We start from the raw sequence: 23,921 nt of genomic DNA, 5'->3' as shown, positions 1-23,921 counted from the left end.
CTATGGAAAGTGACTTAACAGTTTTAAAAGAGTACCAAATAAAACATGTAGAAATTTTAAAAAATACAATAACTGAAATAACAAACAAACAACTCAATAGATAAGATATCAGTAGTTTAGACACAGCTGAAGAGAGTATCATGAATGGAAAGATGGGTCAGAAGAATCGTGAAGTAGGATTATTAGTTGAAAATGATAGTTTTCTCAGAGGCCACTATAAAATCAATGTTCTGAATGGACAGGGAAGAACTCGGGATGAGCAGAGAGGATTTGGGTGGGCGTGGACAGCTGGAATAACTAATTTAAGCCACGTGGTTATCCAACCTCCCTTGGGTTATGTGCGGCTTCAGGAGGTAATAAATAAAGAGCATGGCCTTATATCTCCAAAATTAGAATCTAGCAAATAATAAGATAGAATAATTCATACTATTTAATTTTTTTCCATGAAAAGAGTGCATTCTTTTATTGTTTTTGTTCATACATGTTGTTTCAACTTTCAGTAATAAAATTCAATAAATTTGATTCCTTAATCATAAAAACTTGCTTTCACATTATTTACATGTTGCCAACGTCTACAGCCATTGGAATAGAAAAGGCAGAGTGTGGCATTCAGCATATTCAGGTGAAAATTCAGGTATACCCAGGTCTGGGGCTGCCCTTTGCTGCAGGTAACTGGGGACTTAGGGAAGAAACTCTTGGAAGATAAAAAGGTATTAAATGTCATTTTGATGCTGAAGACCCTCTGTCCCAATCTGGGTGAGTGTGCATACACATGCATGTGTGTAGCACTCTCATGATAAAAGAGAAGTAAACCTTTCCTTTTTAACTGTGTTGGGGGTACAGACACAGGATATGATTCATTTTGAGGGAGTACCCTTAAAGATATACTTATTTGGGCACAATTATGACCAAGAAACCTGAGCTTCTAACCCAATTGAACCTGGGGCAGAACCAGTGCCTGGAACAGAGTAGGTGTCTATTGAATTGTATTGACTGAATGTATTACTGGAAAAATGTTGATATTGGACTATTTACAGTCTCTCCCAGTGTAAGAATAATTCTATTTTTGCCCACTTCACTTATGAGCCTTTTGGGAGCTGAATTGGGCAACACTAGAGCATTCAGGAAGGCGAGAATGATTTACATTGGAAAGTTTAAAGGATTACTCAGAAGGTTAAAGAAAATAGAATAAATCCAAAGATGAAGGTTGTGGGCAGAGAAAGCAAGAGCTCACACAGACCGGTGTTTGAAGGAGATTTGAGGGGAAGCTTTCTTTTTTCAAATTTAAGTTGATTGATTTGCCACACAGCCGGGCTTGCAGGATCTTAGTTTCCTGATCAGGGATTGAACCCTGGCCACGGCAGTGCAAGCACTGGGTCCTGACCACTGGACCACCAGGGAACTACCAAAGCTCCTTTATATATGACAATCACATACAGAGAAACAAGAAGAAATGGGAAAAGCAATTTTAAGAGACTTCATAGTATGCTATGAATCAAATCCTATTTTGGTACATTTTATAGACATTTCAGAACAAATTTATTTTCCTTTAAACTATTTTTTGGGTCTTGGACTGGTGTTACTTTGAATACTGTGCTCTCTGGAGACTGGGCTTTCTGATGATTTTAAATAAATGAAATGTACAACCCTAGGTTCTTATGAAGCAGATATTTCTTTGAAATAAAAAAGAAAGGAAATTATGACATTTTATTGGTTCTAAGATATACTTTTACTTTTTCAAAAATTGTTTTAAAAATTGAAGTCTAATTGATTTACAGTATTATATTGATTTCAGGTATGCAGCATAGTGATTTGGTATTTTTACAGATTATACTCCATGAAAAGTTATTACAAAGTAATGACTATAATTCTCTGTGCTATACAATAGATCCTTGTTGCTTATCTATTTTTATACATAATAATTTGTATTTCCAAGTTCCATACACCTATCTTGCCCTTCCTAACTTTCCTCTCCCCACTGGCAACCACTAGTCTGGTTTCTATATCTGCGAGTCTGTTTCTGTTTTGCTATATATATTTGTTTGTTTTACTTTTTAGATTCCACAAACAAGTGATATCATAGAGTATTTTTCTTTCTCTGTCTGACTTATTTCACTAAGTATGATAGTCTCTAGGTCCATCCACATTGCTGCAAATGGCAGAATTTCATTCTTTTTATGGCTGAGTAATATGCCACATCTTCTTTATCCATTCATCTGTTGATAGACACTTAGGTTGTTTCCATAAGTTGGCTACTGTAAATAATGATGTTATGAATATTGGGGTGCATGTATTTTATTGAATTAGTGTTTTCTTTGTTTCTGGATATATACCCAGGAATAAGATTGCTGGATCATATGGTAGTTCTATTTTTGTTTTTTGAGGAGCGTCCTTACTGCTTTCCATTCCCACCAAGAGCATACAAGGCTTCCCTTTTCTCCACATCCTTGCCAACATTTGTTATTTGTAGATATTTTGATGATAAGCATTCTGACAGGTGTGAGTTGATATCTCATAGTTTTGATTTACATTCTCTGATGAAATGTTAATGAGTACAATATTCTCTCCTTGTATTGATACTATTGTCACTATATAATGCACTTCTTTGTCTTTTGTTAGAGCCTCTGTTTTAAAGTCTATTTTGTCTGATATGAATATTGCTACCCCTGCTTTCTTGTCAATTCCATTTGCATGATATATCTTTTTCCATCCCCTCACTTTCAGTCTCTTTGTGTTTTTAGCCCTGAAGTGAGTCTCCTATGGGCAACATATAGATGAGTCTTTTTTTTTTTCTTTTTTTAAATCCAATAAGCCACTCTATGTCTTTTGATTGGAGCATTTATTTCATTGAAATTTAAAGTAATTATTGATTGGTGTGTACTTATTGGCATTTTATTACTTTATTTCCCATTGTTTTTTGTACTTCTTCTCTGTTCATTTCTTTTTCTTTTTGTTTCCTCCCCTGTGGTTTGATGATTTTCTTTAGTAGTATGCTTGGATACACTTTTACTTTTAACCTTTCTGAAATTGGGATGTGCCTTTATGTTTGATGAAGAGTCAGGGTTTAATTGGCAAGATCTTTTCTTTGTTATTGATATATTTATTATTGACACATTAAGCTTCTTGACAGCATAAGCTTCTTGATAGCATGTTATGTAATTCACTTCAATTCTTAAAGGCTATGTGGCAAATATTTTCATGGCAATATCCCATGCCACTTGTCCTTAATAAATTTCCTTCCATAAAATGTCACTGAATCCCAGTGAATTCAACCCACATTTATGAGACTTATTTTGCAGCTTGTTTTTAAAAGGAAGAGTGAAATCTGGGAAAATAAACAAGTATTTGACATTTAGTTTTAAAAAAAAAAAAGCAGACAAGTGACTTTCTGACTTCACATAGAAAATAACCAGCACCGTTTTCCAAATAACCTCCAGTTCTTCAGTGGCCCAGGGAAGAATAATAACTGAGAGAGAGGCTTTTTAGACTAAGCTTTGGGGTAGACAGGTGCAAAAGGGACTGGAGGACAAAAATCAAGAAAGGGGACCCAGATTTTAAAATAAGTATCCACCCAATTAAAAATGCACGAAGGATTTGAATAGGCATTTCCCCAGAGAAGATATGCATATGGCCAAGTCACATAACATCATTAGTCATCAGGAAAATGCAAATCAAAACTGCAGTGAAATACTCTTCATATCCACTAGGATGGCAATAATCAAAAAGGCAGAAAACAACAAGTGTTGGCAAGGATGTGGAAAGATTGGAATCTTCATATATTGCTGGGGATGTAAAATGGTGCACTGTAAAATGGAAAACTGTCGGCAGCTCAAAAAAATTAAACAGAGTTACCATTTGAACTAGCAGTTCCACTCCTAGGTATATACCCAAGAGAGCTGAAAACATATTTCCATGCAAAAACTTATACATGAGTGTTTATAGCACCATTATTTATAATAGTCAGATAGTGGAAACAAACCAAATGTCCATCAAGTGATGAATGAAGAAATACAACGTCTACACAATAGTGTAATATTCAACTATTAAAAGGAATGAAGCACTGATCCATGCTGAAAACTGAACCTTAAAATTTTTATGCTAAATGAGAGAAGCCAGACACAAAAGATCCCATATTGTATAAATCTAATCATTTAAAATGTCCAGAATAAACAAATCCTCAGAGACAGAAGATAGATTAGTGGTTTCCAGGGACTAAGGAGAGGAAATGGGGGAAAATGAGGAATGGGAAGTGACTGTTGATGAGTATGGTGTTTCTTTTTGGGGAGATGAAAATGTTCTGGAATTAAGAGTGGTGATTGATGAGCAACTTTTGACTATACTAAAAACCATTGAAATGTGTACTTTAAGAAGGTGAACTTTATGTATGTGAATTATAGCTTAATAAAACTGTAATTAAAAATATATGCAGAAGGGTCAAAGAAACAAATGAACAGTGCAGGGACTGCAGGGGACAAAGAATGGCTCCTGAGTTCTCGCTTGTGTGCAGAAAGAGGCTGTTGGTGTGCCTGGAATCCAAGGTGAGCCTAGCTTTCTCCACCTGTGATCCAGAATCTACTATTTGGTGACTGACCTAATTTCATCTGTCATAAGCAGTTTTGTGCTTTGGGGTTGGTGCCATAAGTAAAAGTCAAAGAACATGGCTCTGTGTGGTCTAGCCCTACTATCAGGGTGCTGCTGACTCATGAGGTGCCTAAACAACACTGTAGCTTTGAGTTAATGACATTTATTATTCACATATCAATCATTATTTTTTTTCCACCTTAGCACTAATAGCTGGATGGGTAAACAAATTTATTCACTGTAAATGCAGTATTTATTGAGAGATTTCACTATGGTGGGTTTGGGGTTTCAGTAGTGAATGAGACATGACCCTTGACATCAAAGGTGTCAATGGAGGATGTATTTAAGTAAGAGGGCCAGTACGTTGCAGTTGGTATATACTCTATAAGTGAAAGAAAGTACAAAAGTACATGGTGTTAATGGATTAATTGTATTAGTAGCCACCCTGTGTCCACATCATTTTCCCTATAACACCATAGTACCCTTTTAATCTTGATCAGGGCTGGTCTTGTCTTTTACATTCACCAATAGAATGTGGTGGAAGTAATGGTGTATTAGTTCTGAGTTTAGACTTCAAGAGGGCTTGAATGCCTTTGCTTGTTCTCCAGATCCTGCCTTGGACATGTGAAAAACCCATGGCTAGCCTGCCAAAGAGTGGAAAAAGCACATAGAGAAGAGCCAGATCAGCACAGTTGTTCCAGTCAAGGCCCCAGACATGTAAAAGAACCCAGGCAGGATCAGCCACCAGCCAACTCCTAGCTGACTACAGATGTACAGATGAGCCCAGATGAGATCAGCCTGTCCCAGCCCAGATCAGCAGAGTCTGGCACTTATCTGTAGACTCACAATCAATGGAACATGGTTGTTAAAAACACCAAGTGTTGGTGGTGTTTGTTATGCAGCAAGAAATAACTGACGTAGGATGTAATGGGAGCACAGATGATGGGGAGCTTGGGTGGCTTGGGTGTATCAGAGAAGTCTTCCTAGAGGAAGTGACATTTAGTCTATAAAGCTAAAGATGAATAAGAGACAAGGAAAAGAGAGAACCTGAGTATGTGTATAAGTGTGTTTTCAGGAGTGGTTCAAGGGAAAGAGGAACAGAAAGGGTCTAAGTAGTTGAGGGAATAGTATTTAAAAAGCCCAGGAAGTGAGATGGTCCATAAGGCAGGAATGGAGAGTTATGTATGAACCAAATCATGTAAGATCTCAAACAATTATTAAGGGATTTAGACTTTATTCTGAGGATTGCTGGGGTCCATTAAAGGCTTTTAATTCCATTTTTGCTCTTGTATGATCAGTCTTGCTCCAGTATGGAGAAATGGTTACATGATTTAAGACTTGAGGCATGGAAATCATTTAGAACCTTGGTAGGTGGTGGGGGAGATGGTGGCTGAACTTGGGTATTAGCAGAGAGGATAGAAAGTGAACGAAGCTGGGGGCTATTCCACAGGGTCAGAATTGACCGAGGTTGGTGAATTATTGGAATGGGGATGATAGAGAGCCAGCTGTCAGTGATGATGCCCACCTTTTGGCTTGGGCAACTGAATTGGTATTGGTTTTATTCACTGCTGAAGAAAACAAAGGATGCGGAGCAGGTTTGAGTGTAAGGAAATTCAGTTTGGTGTATACTGTTTGTGGCAAATTACATTTTCCAAAGATGCCTATATACTCATGTACTTCAGTGTAAGCAACACTGCTCCCAAAGCAAGATGGGGTCTGTATTTGTTCCCTCCCCTTGAATCTGGGAAGGGGCTGTGAGAACACCAATGAATGGGGTCCAGCAGAAGTGATGGTATGCAATGTAGAGGTTCAGTCATAAAAATGTTGATCCAGTTTCTGCCTGGTTCTCACTTGGGAAGTTCATACTTGGAGTCCAGCCAACATATTGTGAGAAAGCCCAGGCCATGTGGAGAGGACACATGTTGTGGTCCAGCCCGGAGCCCCAGTTAGTCTCTCAGTGATGTATCATCAACCGCCAGACATGAAAGTAAATTAGTCTTTGGAAAATTCCAGCTTCCAGCCTTCTAATTTTCCAGCCGAAGCCCCAGATATCATAGCGTAGAGACACGGCATCTCTGCTCTGCCCTGTCTGAATTCTTGACCCACAAAAACTATGAGAGTTTAAGAAATAATTCTTATTGCTTTAATCCACTAGGCTTTGGAGTGATGTATAACATAGCCATAACTAACTAACATATTGCATTTGGAGACATCCTCATAACTCAAATGTATATTTCTTTTTCAAAAATCAGTGTGGCTGACTCTTTTTTTATCTGTTGTATGAAGAAACTTGCATCAAATACTCTGTCAGTTCTTGTCACATCCACTATTTGTCAAAAAACTTCTGAAAATTTTGCCTTCCTTAGCTTTGGTCAAGGAAGGAGGGGAGGAAGGGAGGATCCTGAATATGGGAGCAATGGGCAAGTTTAACGCCATTTCCGGAAGGAGGTGGTGGACTGATGGAATGATGACAACTGTGCCCTCCGACCCAAGTATTGCAGTCTCCTGATTTCCTGCACAGGCACTGATGTGCCCCATCAGGGTGGGCATTAGTTCCCTAAAAATTGGTATCAATGCTGCTCCCACCTTCCTGCCCATCAGAAGAAGTTTGGCCCCAACACCACGAAATAACAGCTGGGTTGTGTTAAGAAATTTTTATTGTTTCCTTTGGATTTGTGATGAAAGCACATAAAATTACAAGTGGAAGAAACATCATGCCACAAAATTGCATAGAATTATTACAAAAATGTGAATTATGCATTTTAAATAATTTGAGATAGAAGAACCAAAATATGTACATTTTAAGAGCTTCAAATACTTTGTCCTATCTTTTTTTCTTCTGAAAAGGCAAAAGTCACAATGTCCAATCCATCACAAACAATATTTATACAGTGCACAAGCACAACATTAAATTCAAAGTAATGCAAGCAATGGCCCTTTCTTTCGAAATTATTTAATGACAGCTTATCTATCATAGGAGTATTAATTAATGTATGGTGATATTGAAATGGTAAAATGAACTGTTAAAAACCAAAAACACATGGCATGTCATTAGAACTTTGAAAATTCTCAGTACATGGTCCAAACCATGCTATTCTCAGTAGTGTAAGGGTATCATAGGGGCGTAGTCTAATTTAATACACAGATCTACTCTCTATTATAGGAAAAACCACAGTACAGAATTTCACACATTCAACAAAGAACAAGGCAAATACAGAAAGGCACAAAACTGCACATCATATAGACCCTTTTTCTTTATCTTAGTCTATTTCAAGTAATATTAATATTATTAAATGATAGTATCACTGTAGTAACTTCAATGATGCAAGATGGACAGTGTTACACGCTACCCCCACAACTGCAAAAAGTGTCATTGTACAGATATAAAAATGTGATTACAGGAAATGGCCAAATACAAACATATTGCAAAATGACTAGAGTCACTAAGGTAATGAAATCCAACCACCAAAACAGTTTTGTGTAAGTCAAGGTTATTCAACTTTAGTCTATCTCTGGACTAAAATGTGATACAATGTTCTGTAATAATTACCATTGCATTTGGTTATTAATGCTATTATTAGTTCATTCTTCTGCAATTTTAGCCAGTCTGTAATTTTGTTTATAAAAATGCAGCATTCTATTTTGACCATTCTTGCTTCCTTATGATTAATGCCTTTCTTTCAAGGTGCAAAAGTAGAATGATTTACAAAAGAGTTCTCATTCAGTGGAAGTTAAGTTTTATTAAGTGTCTAATTAACACCCTAAATCCTTTAGATCAAAATATAGTCATCTCCAAAGGGGATGGGATTTTTTTTCCCCTTGTGTCTCCCTAGATGTGTTTTTTAATCAAACACTACTTCCTAATATTTGAACTAAGCCCTCATTTTGATTAAAACTTAATTGTGATCCCTAGTTATTGCTTAAAGTTAAATAGAATAATTTCCATAAAAATATTAAATTCTTAAAACACAATTTTCAGGACACAACTAGTTTTTGTGTTTTAAAATGTTTTACTAAGCTACAATCAGACAGGTTTAAAGTAAAATAAAACTGCACATCTTGCTTCAGGGCTTTAACTTCAATGTTCTTTGTGTTACTCTCTAAATTATATTTTCCTCTATATAATTATTCTCTCTTACTTAAGACCTTTCAATAATGTTTTAAATCAGTTTCACCATAATATAATTTGTTTCTCCTAATTTGTTTCTCCTTTGTTAAGTTAACATAGGAACTTAACAAAAAGACAGTTAAGTGAATTAAATGTACATAGTAAATATATAATGGAAGATTTTTTTAATGTGAGAAATAAATTGAAATCTGTCAGATTTAAAAATTATGGAAGATACTAATACATTTCCATATTGCTGTCCTATACATTTTTGTATATTCTGACCATTAAAACAAGCTTAAAATACTTAAAATCCAGTTTTTGATCTTACAAAATATACATCAAAGTCATATTCTAAGTTCTCAATCTACCTCAACTTGCATCAAAGCCTCCATCAATTGTTTCTTAGAATTTTAATGTAATTTAATATCCACATAATGTAGATATTTGACCATTTTCTTCTCTGTCATTGAATTGGTTTTACGTCTTGTGGAAGAGATCTGGATTATTGCCAATTAAGAAACTCATATTCACATTCATATGAATGTGTGTGTGTGTATGTGTATGTGGTGTATATGTATGTACTTATATGGCTGAGTGCATACATATATACATGTAGATAACATATACCATTTATATGTGGGTCTGTGTAGTCTCTAGATAAATATTTAATCTTTATCTCTATATTAAAAATAAATGAACCATAAAGAAAGTCAGACAGCAAAATAACTGCTGGAACCTATTCACTCTGATTGAATCTCTGCTCATCATCCATCGGCTCAACTATTTTTATTCAATTAAAAAGATCTTTGTAGTTGTTTAATGATTTTAGGCCAATAACCAATGAATACCCAGACTTTGAGTGCAAATAGTCGACACAGATAGCACACTGCCTGGAAGTGTGTGGCCAACTTGCTCACACAGCCAAATGTACAAGTCATGTTGCCAAGTCTGGGGATGGCTTTACTGGACAAGGACACAATCAAGGCAGAAAACCAGCTTATTTGAGTCACTATGGTATCCAATAAAGCCATGTCAGCAACAAATACACTGATGCCTCTATGATAAATAAATTAGCAAATTGCAAGCCGCCAGTGCTTGCAAAGCAAAGGATGAAACAATTTAATATGCATGTTAACTCGAAGATATGGTAGTTGAGGGGCAGTTAGGAAAAAAAATGCTCAAAGTTGGCTGTTCAATAGTGTTAAATAGTGCTATGCATTTCTCAACTATTTCTATTACTTTGACATACTTTACACCAGAGCTTCAACTAAAACCATGAGCTTGCTTTTCTTCAAAGAAGACGCTGTCCTTCATTAAATGTTCCATGGAGCCTGGAAGCTGCCTGCTTTGAATTTACTACTGGAAAGAAAACCAAAATCCCACCACATACATGCACTCTTCACTAGCAGACCTGCAGTAGTTTCCACATAACACATGGAGCCTGGGTATGGGGAAGCTGAATGGATCCTTCTGGAACTCTCCCTCCAGTGTGGATTTTAATCTAAGGGATGCTTCTCAGGAAGATGCTCCTGGGCAGTGATCTTTGTAAGAGAGAGTCCGATGGAGCTGGAGTGGCCATGCGTGTTCTGAAGGCCAGGAAGAAACAATCACAGGGGAGTATCAAATTCTTTTCCTGGGTTTTCTCCTTCCAGCTTCTCACTGGAAGGAGGCTTGTGGTTCAGTTTTCCAGGGTCTGAGGTCAGCAGGGGAGGGACAGAGCTGTGATTGCTGTCTTCACTGATCTTCCCTTTCATGGCTTCCTGCACGAATTCCAAAATCTCCAGGGGCAGCCTTTTGAACTTGTCTTGGTACTCCTGCTCTAGCTCCACCTGCAGCTGGGAGACAGCAAGAAAGAGGATGATTTTATGTCATTTGGGTTTCTATAACCACCCATGTAGAAACTCCTTGAAAGAGATGTACAAAGAGGGGAGGGACCAATTAATTTTAATATCATGATGTGAAACTGAGGTTCGTTGGACATGTCATTTGTTCACAGCTAAAAGTCACCAATAGCTGAGGGTATCAAGGTCAGCCATGAATCAGGCTGGGAGAGCCACAAAGTCAATTGGAGTGGACAGACGGTCAAGGCATGGGCTTTATGAAGTGCAGCCTCATCCAGAGGCTGTTTCTAACCCGGAGCTAAATGCATTTTACAAACTGAGCATACTCATGTAGCCAACCTGAACATCTATCTTCACTTCTTTTATCACCTGTTTATTCTGATTCCTTTTTTTCTTTCAAATTTTTATTTGCTTCATAAACCGTTTTACCTACCTTTTAAAACTGCCTTCAAATTTATCTGTTTAATGCTCTGGAGAATTTTCAGACTTTTAAAAGTCACAGAACCCTTTCTTCAAATGCAGGCTTATGCTGGCCTCAGCCATAAAACAAGTAAAAGCTGGGCATCTGGTAGAAGTGGGGTGAGGGGCGGTGGGTGCTACCTGCTAGGACGCTCTGCTGCTCAGAGCCCAGATGAAACCCAGGATTTTGAATAAAATTTTCTCTGTTTATTGAATGATAAGCAGGGAGCTTAATCTTAGATATGGCGTGAGAGACTAAATGCTTTTCCTAAACGCCCAAGATCTTGCATTTCTCAGCAGCTCCCGGGTGATGCCGATGTGGCTGTGGCTGGTCTACTTTGGACACACTGACGATCTTCCTGTCCTGGTTCTACTCTGAGCTCCCAATTCTACTTTTGGTCTCAATCCTGGCTGTATGTCCTCTATCTGCAGCTTCAATGCAGTCTGACCCCTGACCACCTGGGATGAAGACAGTCCTCAGGTCATCTGCCCTGCGGTGTCCGGACCCCTCTTTCTTCAGTGCCAGCAGCTTGAGAACATCTCCTTTAGTTCAATTCCTTTTTGTTCTCGCTTCTATGCCAGAGAAGTTTTGCCAAAATTAGTACAGATCAGTAATCCCTTATTATTATGTATTAAGTATTATGTATTAACTTTGCCAAACTTAATAGAGATCAGTAATCCCTTATCTGCAATTCTAAAATCTCCAAAATTCTGAAATTGAGAAGTTTTTTATAAATTTGTAACAAAATCATTGACTTTGATGTAATGCTATTTATAATCCTTATTTAATCCCACTTCTTGTGAATGTCCATACATGGTACTGTAGACATATTAATTTGTTTGATTATGAGGGTGACCTGGGCCCCCTTGGGATATAATGCTTATGGTATATGCATCATATTCCTTTTCTAAAATCAGAAAAATTATGAATTCTGAAAAACAAGAGGCCCCAAGAGTCTCGAATAATGGATTGTGGATCTGTTTGAATGAGCTTTTTTTTTTTTTCCACATCAAAAAGTGCCTGATAAAAATGGCTTGGCCTGAGTATTGAAAGTCCCCTATTCCCCCCAAGTATCAAATATTGGGTATTTATGAATATGTTGTCCTGGCATGTGAATTCCAATAAACCAAGAAGGAAACACTCTATGAGACGGATACCCACAGGGCCTGAGGTTCACATTGCCATGATGTGGTAAAGGCACCTTCACACACAACTCCACCCTCAGCACTGGGGACAACCCTCCGGAGCATCAGATATAAGAAGGTAATGGCCAGTTTCTCCCCAGGTGGGGCTTTGCACTGACACACTCTGGCATAAGTGAAATCTCAGCCTGGTGTCTGACAGCTTCCATTTACCACCATTCAGACCTCGTCATGAATTTGTCTCAATTTTAGTTCAGCAACACATGCAGTTAAAGTTTCGTTTCCAAAAAATGTAGGGAAAGGGAGAAAAGCATGGGGCCCTATGTTTAAGAAACAGCAGATTTCATTTAGGTTAGACTGGGGGAACTTCAGTATAGATATATTGCACCTGACCTAGACACCGATTTCTCTTAGGTCATTGGTGGACAAGACCCTATGGTGCTTGATAGGCTGTTTCCTTTTTTAACTTATGAAAAAAATAAAAAGAAAATATGAAATGTGAGAAAATGCCAAATAAACACTTAAACTAACATTTTCTGGTAATTTTTAATAATCTAATTTTAATAATTATGATTCTGCACCCAGTTCAGATATGGGGGTATTTTTCCCCACACCGCCAAGCAATTCTCTGTGACACCAGCTGGGTGTCCTACAATTGAATTAGATTCTGACACTATATATACCTGGAGATAGCGTCAGATCCCCCAGGTTAAGGGCTCAGTCCTACAAGACTGCCCCACACCCCTCCCCCAACTTTAGAGGCCAATTGCAAGTCCAGGTTGTCACCTGTGCTTCTGCCTGACTGGCTATAGTTTGGAGGCTCCCACGATCCCCTCACTTAGATTAGATTGGTAGAGTCGCTCACAGAACTCAGAGAAACATTTTCTTACTAGATCATTGGTTTCTTATAATTAATTAATTAATTAATTAATTATTTTGGCTGTGTTGGGTCTTTGTTTCTGTGCGAGGGCTTTCTCTAGTTGCGGCAAGCAGGGGCCACTCTTCATCGCGGTGCGCAGGCCTCTTACTGTCGCGGCCTCTCTTGTTGCAGAGCATAGGCTCCAGACGCGCAGGCTCAGTAGTTGTGGCTCACAGGCCCAGTTGCTCCGCAGCATGTGGGATCTTCCCAGACCAGGGCTTGAACCTGTGTCCCTTGCATTGGCAGGCAGATTCTCAACCACTGCACCTCATTGGTTTATTATAAAACGACACAACTCAGGAACAGCCAGATGTACAGGACAAGGTATGGGGAAAGGGCACAGAGCTTCCATGCCCTCTCCAGGTGGACCCCTCTCCCCAATCTCCATGTGTTCACCAATGTGGAAGATCTCTGAACCCTGTCCTTTCGGGGTTTTGTGTAGGCTTTCTATGTAGTCATTACTGATGTAACTCGTTGGCCACTGGCCAGTTAACTCAATTTGCAGCCCCTGCCCTCTCCCAGGAGGAGGTCAGGAGGATGGACGTTAAAGTTTCAACCCTCCAATCATTAGCTTAGTTCCCCTGACAACTAGCCCCATCCTTAGGTGCTTCCCCCAAGTCACCTCATTAACATAACAAAAGACACCTTTATTGCTCTTAACACTTAGGAAATTCAAGGGTTTTAGGAGCTCTGTGCCAGGAACTGGGATGAAGACCAAATGTATATTCCTTATTATAAATCACAATATCACAATAATAATAATAATCTAATTTTATATTTTTTCATTTAAAAATTGACCTAGTTGTGGCTAAATTATAACTTTGGTAGATTCCTCCTTTTATCATGGATTAGTAGTAGATTTTATTATACTCTAAACTATTTTAATAAATTAATATGATTAATTTATAAACTAAATTAAATGTATATTAAATGCCATATATTTCACTCTTTAAAAAAAGTCTTTATTAATGAATGAATTACAAATGTGCATTTACTTGAATTTCAACTTAGAGCTTTTCTCTTTATATTTTTCTTCTTATAAATGGAATACCTGTTTATTACAAGAAAATATGAAAAGTATGCAGGGCAAGATCTGGCTCTGTTTCTAAAAAGCTCCATCTATTAGGAGTCTAGAGCCCAACTAAGATCAGCTATGCTCAGCCTAGATCAGCTGAACTCTGAAAGTCGTGAACTAAATAAATATTTATTATTGTCAGAGAAGTTTTGTGTTTTATGCAGTATTATTGTAGCATTTCCCCCATGACTCCCATAATTTCTCTCAGAAATGTTCATGAAATTCTGTGGTGTGGGCCTCACCAAAATCTGAGGATGCTCAAGTCCCTTATATGAAATGGTGCATATAACATATGAGCATCCTCCCATTAAATCACCTCTAGATTACTTATAATACTTAATACAATGTCAGTGCTATGTAAATAGTTGTAAATTCAATGTAAATGCTAAGTAAATAGTTGCTGGCATGTAGTAAATTCAAGTGTTGCTTTCTGTAACTTTCTGAAATTTTTTTCAAAGATTTTCAATCTGAGGTTGGTTGAATCCATAGATATGAAACCCATGGATATGGAGGGCTGACTGTATACTAAAACATAAGGCAATAATTATGCTACTTGCTAAGCCACTTCATCCCAGCTAACATGTGCATTCTAGACCTTGAAAGTTTTGTGTTAGAGCTGGAGTACTCTCTCCTTATAGATGCCTGCTATTAAGGCCTAGTGAAATCAAGTGCCCCTAAAACAGAGTTCCCCTGCCAAGTTTATGACTAACCTCTCTATCCAAAACTTTATTCCCTTTCTTATCCCACCCTGGTTCCCCTTAGGATTGAGGAGTATCAAAGAAAAGGGGAGATTGAAACTGAGGAGAACCCTGCGGGACGCTCCTGGGTACAAAAGCTCCTCCATGCCCCCTCTTTCTTGTTTGAAGAAAAAGGCTTTTAGTCTCCTAAAAGGAGACTCAGGCCTTCCCTGAGTCTCAGGCCTTCCCTGAGTTTCAAAGAGTAGGCACAAGCAGTTACTAATTAGGGAAGTGAAGGAACGCAGAAACAAAGGAAAAGCAGTTAAGCAAGAAAAGTAATGACAGCTCAAACAATAGTCAGTGATAAAACAGAGCCCTAGTTTCTCCTCAAGAGATATACATAACAGTGTGACACATATCTCTGAGTTTTTCTACAGAAAGTAAGATCCCCCCACCCAGGTGGAGGATGGTGACTACATGCTGACCACAAGCACATAGGCCCCAAACTGGTTGGAACCAGAAGGCTGATGATTAAGATTCTGAGACACCACCCTTTTACCTCAGCACCAACCAATCAGAAGAAAGTCATGCACCCTGCAGCCCTCACCTCAAATGTTGCCTTTAAAAACCCTTCCCTGAAAGCCATTGGGAACTTCGGGTCTTTTGAGCATGAGCTGCTCATTCTCCTTGCTTGGCGCCCTGCAAATAAATGCTGTACTTTCCTTCACTACAACCCAGTGTCAGTAGATTGGCTTTGCTGTGCAGTGAACGAGTGGGTCCAAGTTGGGTTTAGTAACACTAGGAATTTTCTATTTTTAGTTTGGTGCTTTCTGTAGGAAGAGTCAGCAGAGGACTATCATAGCTGGGAATAAAAATGAATGTGAAAGAGAAAAACAATTTTGATTCTACCAAAATGATTAATCATGGTCCAGAGACACCTTGTCAAACTGAAAGTTGCTATTGTACTTAAACTACCAAAAGACGGTTGAAATCTTTGAAGAAGACCTGTGCTCTGGGCTAAGGAAGCTAAGAGACTTGAGTGAATACATACTCTGCACATTATTAACCATTATTTTTTAAATAAGGAAACTGAAGCCTACACCCAGGTTGTTTAGTGCAGAAGCAAGATCTGAACACCAAACTCTTGCCTCCTAATCCAGGCTCCAATCCCACCATTCCAGGCCAACCCCCTTCCTCTGTAAAAACAAGATTTGTGAAGATCTTAATAACCTGATATTCTGTGTGTTGATAGAAGAATAACAAATAACTACAGTGTATTTTCCTTATGTGTCTAGGGTATTAAAGTTGCTGTCACAAATAACTGGGAAGTGTCTGTTAATGAAAAGTGATGCTGAGGAGGGGTTCCATGGCATAGGGTCTTACTGACATGCCCTCTTAATAATAGACTACAGGCATACTTCAGAGATACTGTAGTTTCAGTTCCAGACCACCGCAATAAAGCGAATATTGCAATAATGAAAGTTACATGAATTTTTTGTTTCCCAGTGCATATAAAAGTTTATACAATACTATAGTCTACTAAATGTGCAATAGCATTATGTCTAAAAACACAATGTATATAACTTAATTAAAAATATTTTATTGCTAAAAAATACTAGCAATCATCTGAGCCTTCAGTGAGTTGTAAATCTCTTTGCTGGTGGAGGGTTTGAAATATTATGAGAATTACCAAAATGTGACATAGAAACAAGAAGTGAGCAAATGCTGTTGGAAAAATGGTACTGATAGACTTGCTTGACATGGGGCTGCCACAAACTCTCAATTTGTTAAAAAAGAAAAAAAAAAGCGATATCTGCAAAGTGCAATAAAGTGAAGTGCAGTAAACAAGGTACGCCTATTCAGGCTCTTGGAAAACAAAAGGGGCTCTAATCCAGCTGCAGTTAACCTGGTCTATTTCTAAGCCTTCACTGGACTTTTCTGTTTGTGTCTGTCATGCTTGGAAGACACTGGCTTTTCACTCCCCCTATGTAATTCTTCAGTTTAGGACCTGTTTATTTGGTCAGCTGGCTGTTTTCCTGTTTGCCATTAAGTGCAGTCTAATTTAATCAGACTATTTCTGTAAAGAGTTGGATACTCCAAGAAAGGATAAGCAAATGGAAAATTGGAATTTAAAAAATCCAGTTTAAAGGAAAAAGAAAGATCTCTTGGGATAGAACCAATCTAGTAAATATTGGTAGTAAATTGCAATGAAATATAGAACCACAAAAATAATGATGGTAATACAATGAGAGTAGTAATTGCAATTTACTGTGTGTTTACTGTATGGTATGCACTGTTCTTAAGACTTTTCATGCATGAATCAATTTAATACAGGAATATTAATTTCAAAATCTCTAAATTCAAATATCCATGGGGACCAAGAAACAACATAAATCTGTGAATTAGGTTTGGTATAAGGCAATAGAGGAGTACCAACACCTGTGGCTAACTGGAATTGTATTTCATGTTTAAAACACTCAAATTCAAAAATGTTAACAAGTACAAAGAGTCAAATAAAAAGCTCAGTTTAGTCTTCAGTTTGTGGCTCCTGATTTAGCTGCTCCACCAGAAGCAAGGGCATGACAGCAAAGCGTGATTTATGTCCACTGGACGGAGGCTAAGAAGGCATTACCAGAAGAATCCCATTCTCTCAACCACAGAAACCCTAAAAGAATCAATAAAAAGCCTCAAGTCAGTGGAAATAAAAGCCATGCAAGGGCTAATTATTTTTAGATGAAGTGTGTATTTTTTCGCCATCAAGTGGAATACCACCAGCAGGGAAGAATTGAACTTACATTATGATTTCAGTTCCTATGCTGAGTCACATTAGAAACAAATGTTTATAGTGCAGGTGGTGCTGCAATCATCTCAGAGAAGTGGGAGTCCCAGGGAAACATCCTCTTAGGAAAGTCTTGGGCTGGGAGCCCTTCAGACCTGCCAGAGTGACCTCCCAAGACTTATTCTCAAGGAGGTCCTGCCCTGATTGGGCCTCCCTTCAGATCAGTGTCCTCACCTGCACGCACCTGTCTTAACTCCTTTTAATTCTTAATTACCCACACTTGAGCCCCAGCCAGAACTGCTCTCCCTCTTGATTTAAAGCCTGTGCATTTAAAAAGCAAGAGACAGGCTGTGTTGTGTCCTAGAATGAACTCAGCCACATCCCTAGAGAATGCTCTTCTCCCAATCACCTAAAATTAGTTTGGGTTTTTCTTTTTCTTTTTGTAAATGTGTATTTCAAGAGTGGTTAGCCATACTCGGGTTTTATCAGGACAATTGATTTTGATGTTTAGGGAGCGAGTATTTTCTAATTAGATGGTCACTGCTTTTAAACATGATGTTTACATCTTCTGCTTAAATAACTGTGGTTTTAGGTTGACCGTTTACAACTCAACCTGAGGGGAAATTAGACATTTGATCTCTTGGCCTTGGAGGGGTTTGGAGCAGTCTGGTTTTCACTCCTGAATTCTCCATCTCAGGTCAAGTTGGCAACTATAATGAATTTTCTCAGAGCCAGAAAACTGAAATGGGGCCAGGTAGAAAGGTAAATGAGAGACTGGGGCCAGGCGAGAACTGTGGGATTGCAGAGGGTGGTCCTCGGGTCCTTGGTTACAAAGAGGAGCCGCCCAAAATTGCCAACTAGATTGCTGCCACATACCTGCCCAAGGTTGCTGCATTTGATTTTTCAAAGGAAGCTAGCAATATGGATTTTCATGTTAAATCTTCTGGTTTGTCAGTTTTAGCACCTAAATTAGAAATTTAAAAAAAAAATAGCTACCTTGCAGGTCAATTTGCAACTTCGAGTGTCTGGGTAATATATTCTATAGGTATGTCTTTGGACATGATAGGCAACTACCCAGAAGTCTGCCGAGTCCTCCCAGCTCAGGGATTGGCTGCCATCCTCTGCTGCATGAATGGAGACATAACCACATCGTGCTGGTGTTCTGAATCTGTGGCAAGGCGCCCCTTGCTGGGAAGAAAAAGACACTTATACCTGGAATAAGCTTTTGGCCCTATTCTAGGCAGCTCCTCTGGAAGGGACTTGCTAAATAATTTGAGATGTCTATTTTCCTATTTCCTCCTTTATCAAAATTTGGTGATGTGACTGCTAAACCCACAGGGTTTGGAATGGGGAATCTGATTAACCCAATTACAAGGTGTTTTATAGAAATGCTCTTTTTTAAGTCTTCAAGGCCAAATCCTTTCTCTGATGGATCTCTTTTTTTCATGAGGTCTTCAGAGGTGATTTGGAACATAAAGTGGTTACTCTGCTGACTTATTTTTGGGGTCTTACATGAGTGGCAGTCAATTCAGAGTAATTCTAGGTATAGCAGATTTGAATTCCATTGTCTTGGTCTACATGGCAAAATATGACAAGTTATCCCCCGAATTTACATTCACCCTTTCATAGTGTCTGCTATGCCTGGATGGCAGCTGCCTAGACAAGAACAATGTTTACAAGCCCCCTCACTATCTTTGCACCCAGGGGGGGCACTTGACCAGTTCTTGCCAATGAAATGTCAGGGCCAGCTTGTTAAAAGGCATATGGGGGCATCTTTACTGTCTCTTTCCCTTTTCCAGCTAAGTCCTAGAGGATGATAGAGCCACATTATGAAAAGAATATGGTTTTCTAAATTACCATGTGGAAGCATGTTGTCTACCAACCAGAAACACCCACAATGGGCTGTTATATGAAAAAAGAAATAGAATTATATTGTATTTTGGTGCTGTTTGTTACAGCAGCCAGTGTTATGCTAACCAATACATTCTCACATATATAATTTGTGTTGCATGATTTATGTTAAGGTTAAGGGAATATGTGTAGTTATGACAAGTGTTTCTCCAATTTATGATTCATCTTTATTAGGCAATTTTATGCCATAAAGATGGTCTCTTAAGGTTGCTTGGGGCATATTTGGTTTATGTATTCTGGATTTAAAGTAAAATTAGAGAATAATCCTAACAATAAATCTTGAGTACTTTATAGCTATTTTATAGCTATAAGAAAGAGCTAGTGTTATGAATCCCAGGGGCATTATAATTTTCCATCAATCTTTATTTCTCTTCTACAAGAAAAGTGTTGGGTGAAAAAAATCTCCATTTTCTTCCATTGTTATCACTGGATTAAAATGTATTGGGTTGGCCAAAAAGCTCGTTCAGGTTTTCCATACACCTTATGGAAAAACCCAAAAAAACAAAAGAGCTTTTTGGTCAACACAATATATAGTCTATGGCTATCATGAAGCTATTCTTATAAGGACAGAAATGGAAGACTTCAATTAAGTAATATTGCAAATCAATTTTAAGACATTATTCCTTTTCCTTCTGCTTCGAGAACAAAGCTGAACTAGTCAGCTAAATCTTAATTTCTGCTTCCAACTTGCCATCATCTGACCATCTCCTGGTGTGGATAACCCCAAGGCTGCTTCTAAAAACCTGGATGACTTCTTCAAATCACCCAATCTAAGGGATTGAAAGCCCTTCTAATGGGTCATAGGCAACCTTACTTACACAGGGATAAATGACTTTAGGAAAAGCTACTGGTGACAGAAAAGTCTAGTAGGTTCTACCAAACCTGTTCTAGTTCTCAGGTGACTTCGTTGGCCAGAAAGCCATCCTAATCCCAAATTAGGGAACATGTCACAATACTTGCAGTACTGGGCTGGATGGCAAATGCCATCGATTCATGGTTCATTCTCTACATTTACTCACTTTTTTGCCTTTACTCTCTCATGAATTCTTTGACTTATTCATTCACTTATCCAAAATTTACTGAGTGCCCTTCTGTGTACCTGGCACTGTGACTAATGCTAGACATAGAGACATGAATGAGACACAGCCCTGGTTTCAAGACCAGTGGGAGATATGAAACATAAAATAATAATGTGATATACTGAGATAAATACCATGATAAAGTGATAAGCAATATACAGCAGTAGCACAGAGGAGGAAGTGATCATCTCTCCTTGATATCCTAGAGTAGGAATTACCTAAGACCAGAAGTACTGGACATCATTAAATTTCTGTCCCCTTGCACACTTGTTCACGTGACTGCCACTTAAATTTATCAAAGGCTCACCCATATCATTTCCCTCTTACTCTCTGTGGCACATCCAATTACATTCCAAAATAACTGAAAAAGTAACAATATAAGAACTCCAAATTATCTTTTTAAAACATGACTATTTTGTCTAATTGTAGGCTAAGTAAAATAAAACACTGTAAAAGTTGGAAATACCCCAGAGATCAGTGACCAAACAATAATAAAAACATTATTAAATGCATAATTTTTCATAGTGTTAAATGAAATCCCACTCAGAAAACCTATCAATCTAATCCTTACCTATGAATGACCATCTTTCTATGCATGTCAGTCAAATAAATATTATAGAATTTTCAACTGTGGATAGAAGATTCCAACCTTGACTTCTTCGAGGTGGAAAAAGCTTCCTCTACTTAACACTTCCAGTTATTTGGAAAGTGTATTTCAAGGCTTCCTAAAATTTCCTTTCTCTAAAATGTATAGTATCCTTTTGGTAATAATGGTAAAACAAAAATGATTAGGCCTGGGGCAAGTGAAGTGGGTGAAGTTACATAGAGCATCAACATCACCTGGGATCTTATTAGAAATGCAAGTTATCAGGCCCAGTGATCTGTGTATTAGTAAACCCTCTGGCTGATTCTGATACATCCCAAAGTTTGAGAACTACTGATTTAGAACTTAAGGTAGCTTTGCAGGAGAGTCTTATATATGTGGATTCTTGGGAACCATTTGTATATTTAGTGATTAGGTCTTGCCAAAAAAGTAGCGTCAGATTTGGAAAGTATTTTGTAAACCTAAACACATTTGATTATTGTCAAGGTACATATATCAGATGGAAAGTACTGGATTCAATGACATTGAAGTCTGGATTATTGAGGCTGTAGCATTATAATCTTGGGTGGCGGGGAGGCTTCTCGTTCAATTCAGAAGTAACTATAGCAGTGATAGTCATTGTCCAGCCTAGAGCCCTTTGGACTAACCATTATAATGTAGACTGTCCTATTTCCAACTGCCTGCTTTCTCTAGTAGAGAGCACAGCTGCCTGGAAGTGCAGCCCAGTAGTTGGCATAAGCATATACTCTAGCTCCCTTACCCTTTAGATGGAATAACTCTAAGGTGCATCTTCTACATAGTCTCCCAATAGGGTTGAGCACCGGTTGCCCATGGTTGTAACTTGCTTGATAACAAACAGACTTTTTACTGCTGCCTTCCCTTTCTTGCCTCCCTTCACTACCCTCTACTAGTTTCCTGGGATCACTTCTCAGAATCACTGCGTGTATTCAAATCCTCGTCCGAGGGTTTGCCTCTGGGGGCACGCAAACTAAGACATTCACTTAGTTTTTGAATTTATTAGCTGGCATACATTAGGTGTAAAAATTACAGGGATTTACTTATAGTTTTGGGATTGATGTGCCCTAACGTATAATGCAGTTTGATATTATTTGACTTGCTTATAAATTACTTGAGCTGAAGATCTACCATAAATTGTCCAGTGCCTAGATTTAAGTTGAAAAACAATCATTCCTTTCTGAATCTACACAGATCTATTTGGCCTTGAAGCACATTAAATTCAAGCAGCAATCCAAGTAAATGTGAACTTGGATATCTTTTGGTCTCTGCTATATAGACTGTAACCTCAGTGGTCATATATAATGTAGCACGAATCTAAAACTGCTGTGAAATTATTTCTGTGGAGAAGAGACATTAATGTACAGGAGAAAAGATAGGCTGTGTCTGAAATGTGCCCAGCAGAGTGATGATGTGTGTTTATTTCCTTCTTCATTCAGCAGCATATGGAACAGAGGGATAAACTCAAATGCCAATTGGTTTTGGTGGTTTTGTTACATAACATTTCAAGTGAGAGAAAGGCTGTCAAGAAAAATTATGCTGAACATTGAGATGAATAAATAATGTATGATGTACTGAGCATATTCAGAAACAGTTTATCCCATCAAAAGAAGATCAAATGTATTTTGCAAGAGGAAATATGTTACTGCACTGAATTTAGTAGCAGAAATATAATGCCTTTAAGAAAATGGCCTTTGCATTAAATAATTGAGTAACAATTCCAGAGATATCATGCATGTTTAAAGGAAAAGCTTTCTGCTTTAAAATAAATATCTGTTAAAATGTTTATTTTCAATGTTTTTCTAATAAATCAAGTTGATACTTTTTTCTCTTTAACCTGCCTTCTAACTAAATGCTCTGTCTCAAAGAAAATGACCCACCTCACCAAGTAATAAATTATCCTTTGTTTATATTTCAAACAAACATAGTAAGTGCATAATTCTTTACTAAGAGTCCCTGTGCCTTGATCACATATCATTAATACAAACATACAAACTAAACTTCTTTGCTTTATGCAAGTATGTTAGAAGTTCAGACTTGGGAGCCAAATGCAATCAATATTTTCAAGGAGAAGTGCCACTAATCAAGACATGGAACCTGATTTAAAATACGGTCTTTTGGATTAAAATACAATCAGAAATAGAACTGATGATTTGGCTTTCTTTCACCTTTACTCAGCCATACATTTCTATTCACTCTTTTTTTAAAATGTATTTTATATTGGAGTATATTTGATTAACAATGTTGTGTTAGTTTCAGGTATACAGCAAAGTGATTCAGTTATACATATATCTATTCTTTTTCAAATTCTCTTCCCATTTAGGTTATTACAGAATATTAAGCAGAGTTCCCTGTGCTATACAGTAGGTCCTTGCTGGCTATCTATTTTAAATACAGCTGTGTGTACATGTCAATCCCAAACTCCCAATCTATCCCTCCCCCCATTCACTTTCTTATCCTACTCCTCTAAAATATTTATTTTTATATCTAATATTTACTTAATAAATCTGTAACCAACTTCTTTGGAAAACATGTAACAGAATAAAATTGCAAATGCGTCTGTCATGGCCACCATGATGGTATGGACTCTTCTGAGAAAGTTGTGTCTACTATGAGGTCAAAATGATGAGTTGAAAGCCAAGCAACTGGTTGGAGTTATTTAGTGTCTCATTGAACTTGAAAACTAATGAATGGTTATTCTGTTAGTATAGGAATTCTTCCTGTGAG

The 23,921-nt window shown here is 37.9% G+C and overlaps 1 protein-coding gene across 5 annotated transcripts in view; it reads right to left on the bottom strand.

Annotated features, from left to right (window-relative positions):
- PLCB1 (phospholipase C beta 1) overlaps window positions 1–23,921 on the bottom strand; it is a 753,511-nt gene that overhangs the window by 65,486 nt on the left and 664,104 nt on the right. The window contains exon 32 of one of the 5 annotated variants that reach the window (XM_060122829.1): window positions 7,221–10,527. The exons of 3 other annotated variants lie outside the window; for them this stretch is intronic. In XM_060122829.1, the coding sequence (XP_059978812.1) occupies window positions 10,300–10,527 (228 nt within the window). In that variant the 3' untranslated portion in view covers window positions 7,221–10,299. Of the gene's footprint in view, window positions 1–7,220; window positions 10,528–23,921 lie in introns of those variants that run through there. One more of the 5 variants, XM_060122830.1, reaches the window with a different exon arrangement.

The sequence above is a fragment of the Lagenorhynchus albirostris genome, chromosome 15 (assembly GCF_949774975.1).
Source record: "Lagenorhynchus albirostris chromosome 15, mLagAlb1.1, whole genome shotgun sequence".
NCBI classification, from domain to species: Eukaryota; Metazoa; Chordata; class Mammalia; order Artiodactyla; family Delphinidae; genus Lagenorhynchus; species Lagenorhynchus albirostris.
Note: the sequence above shows the minus strand (reverse complement) of the source record. Positions and strands in the feature narration are given on the sequence as shown.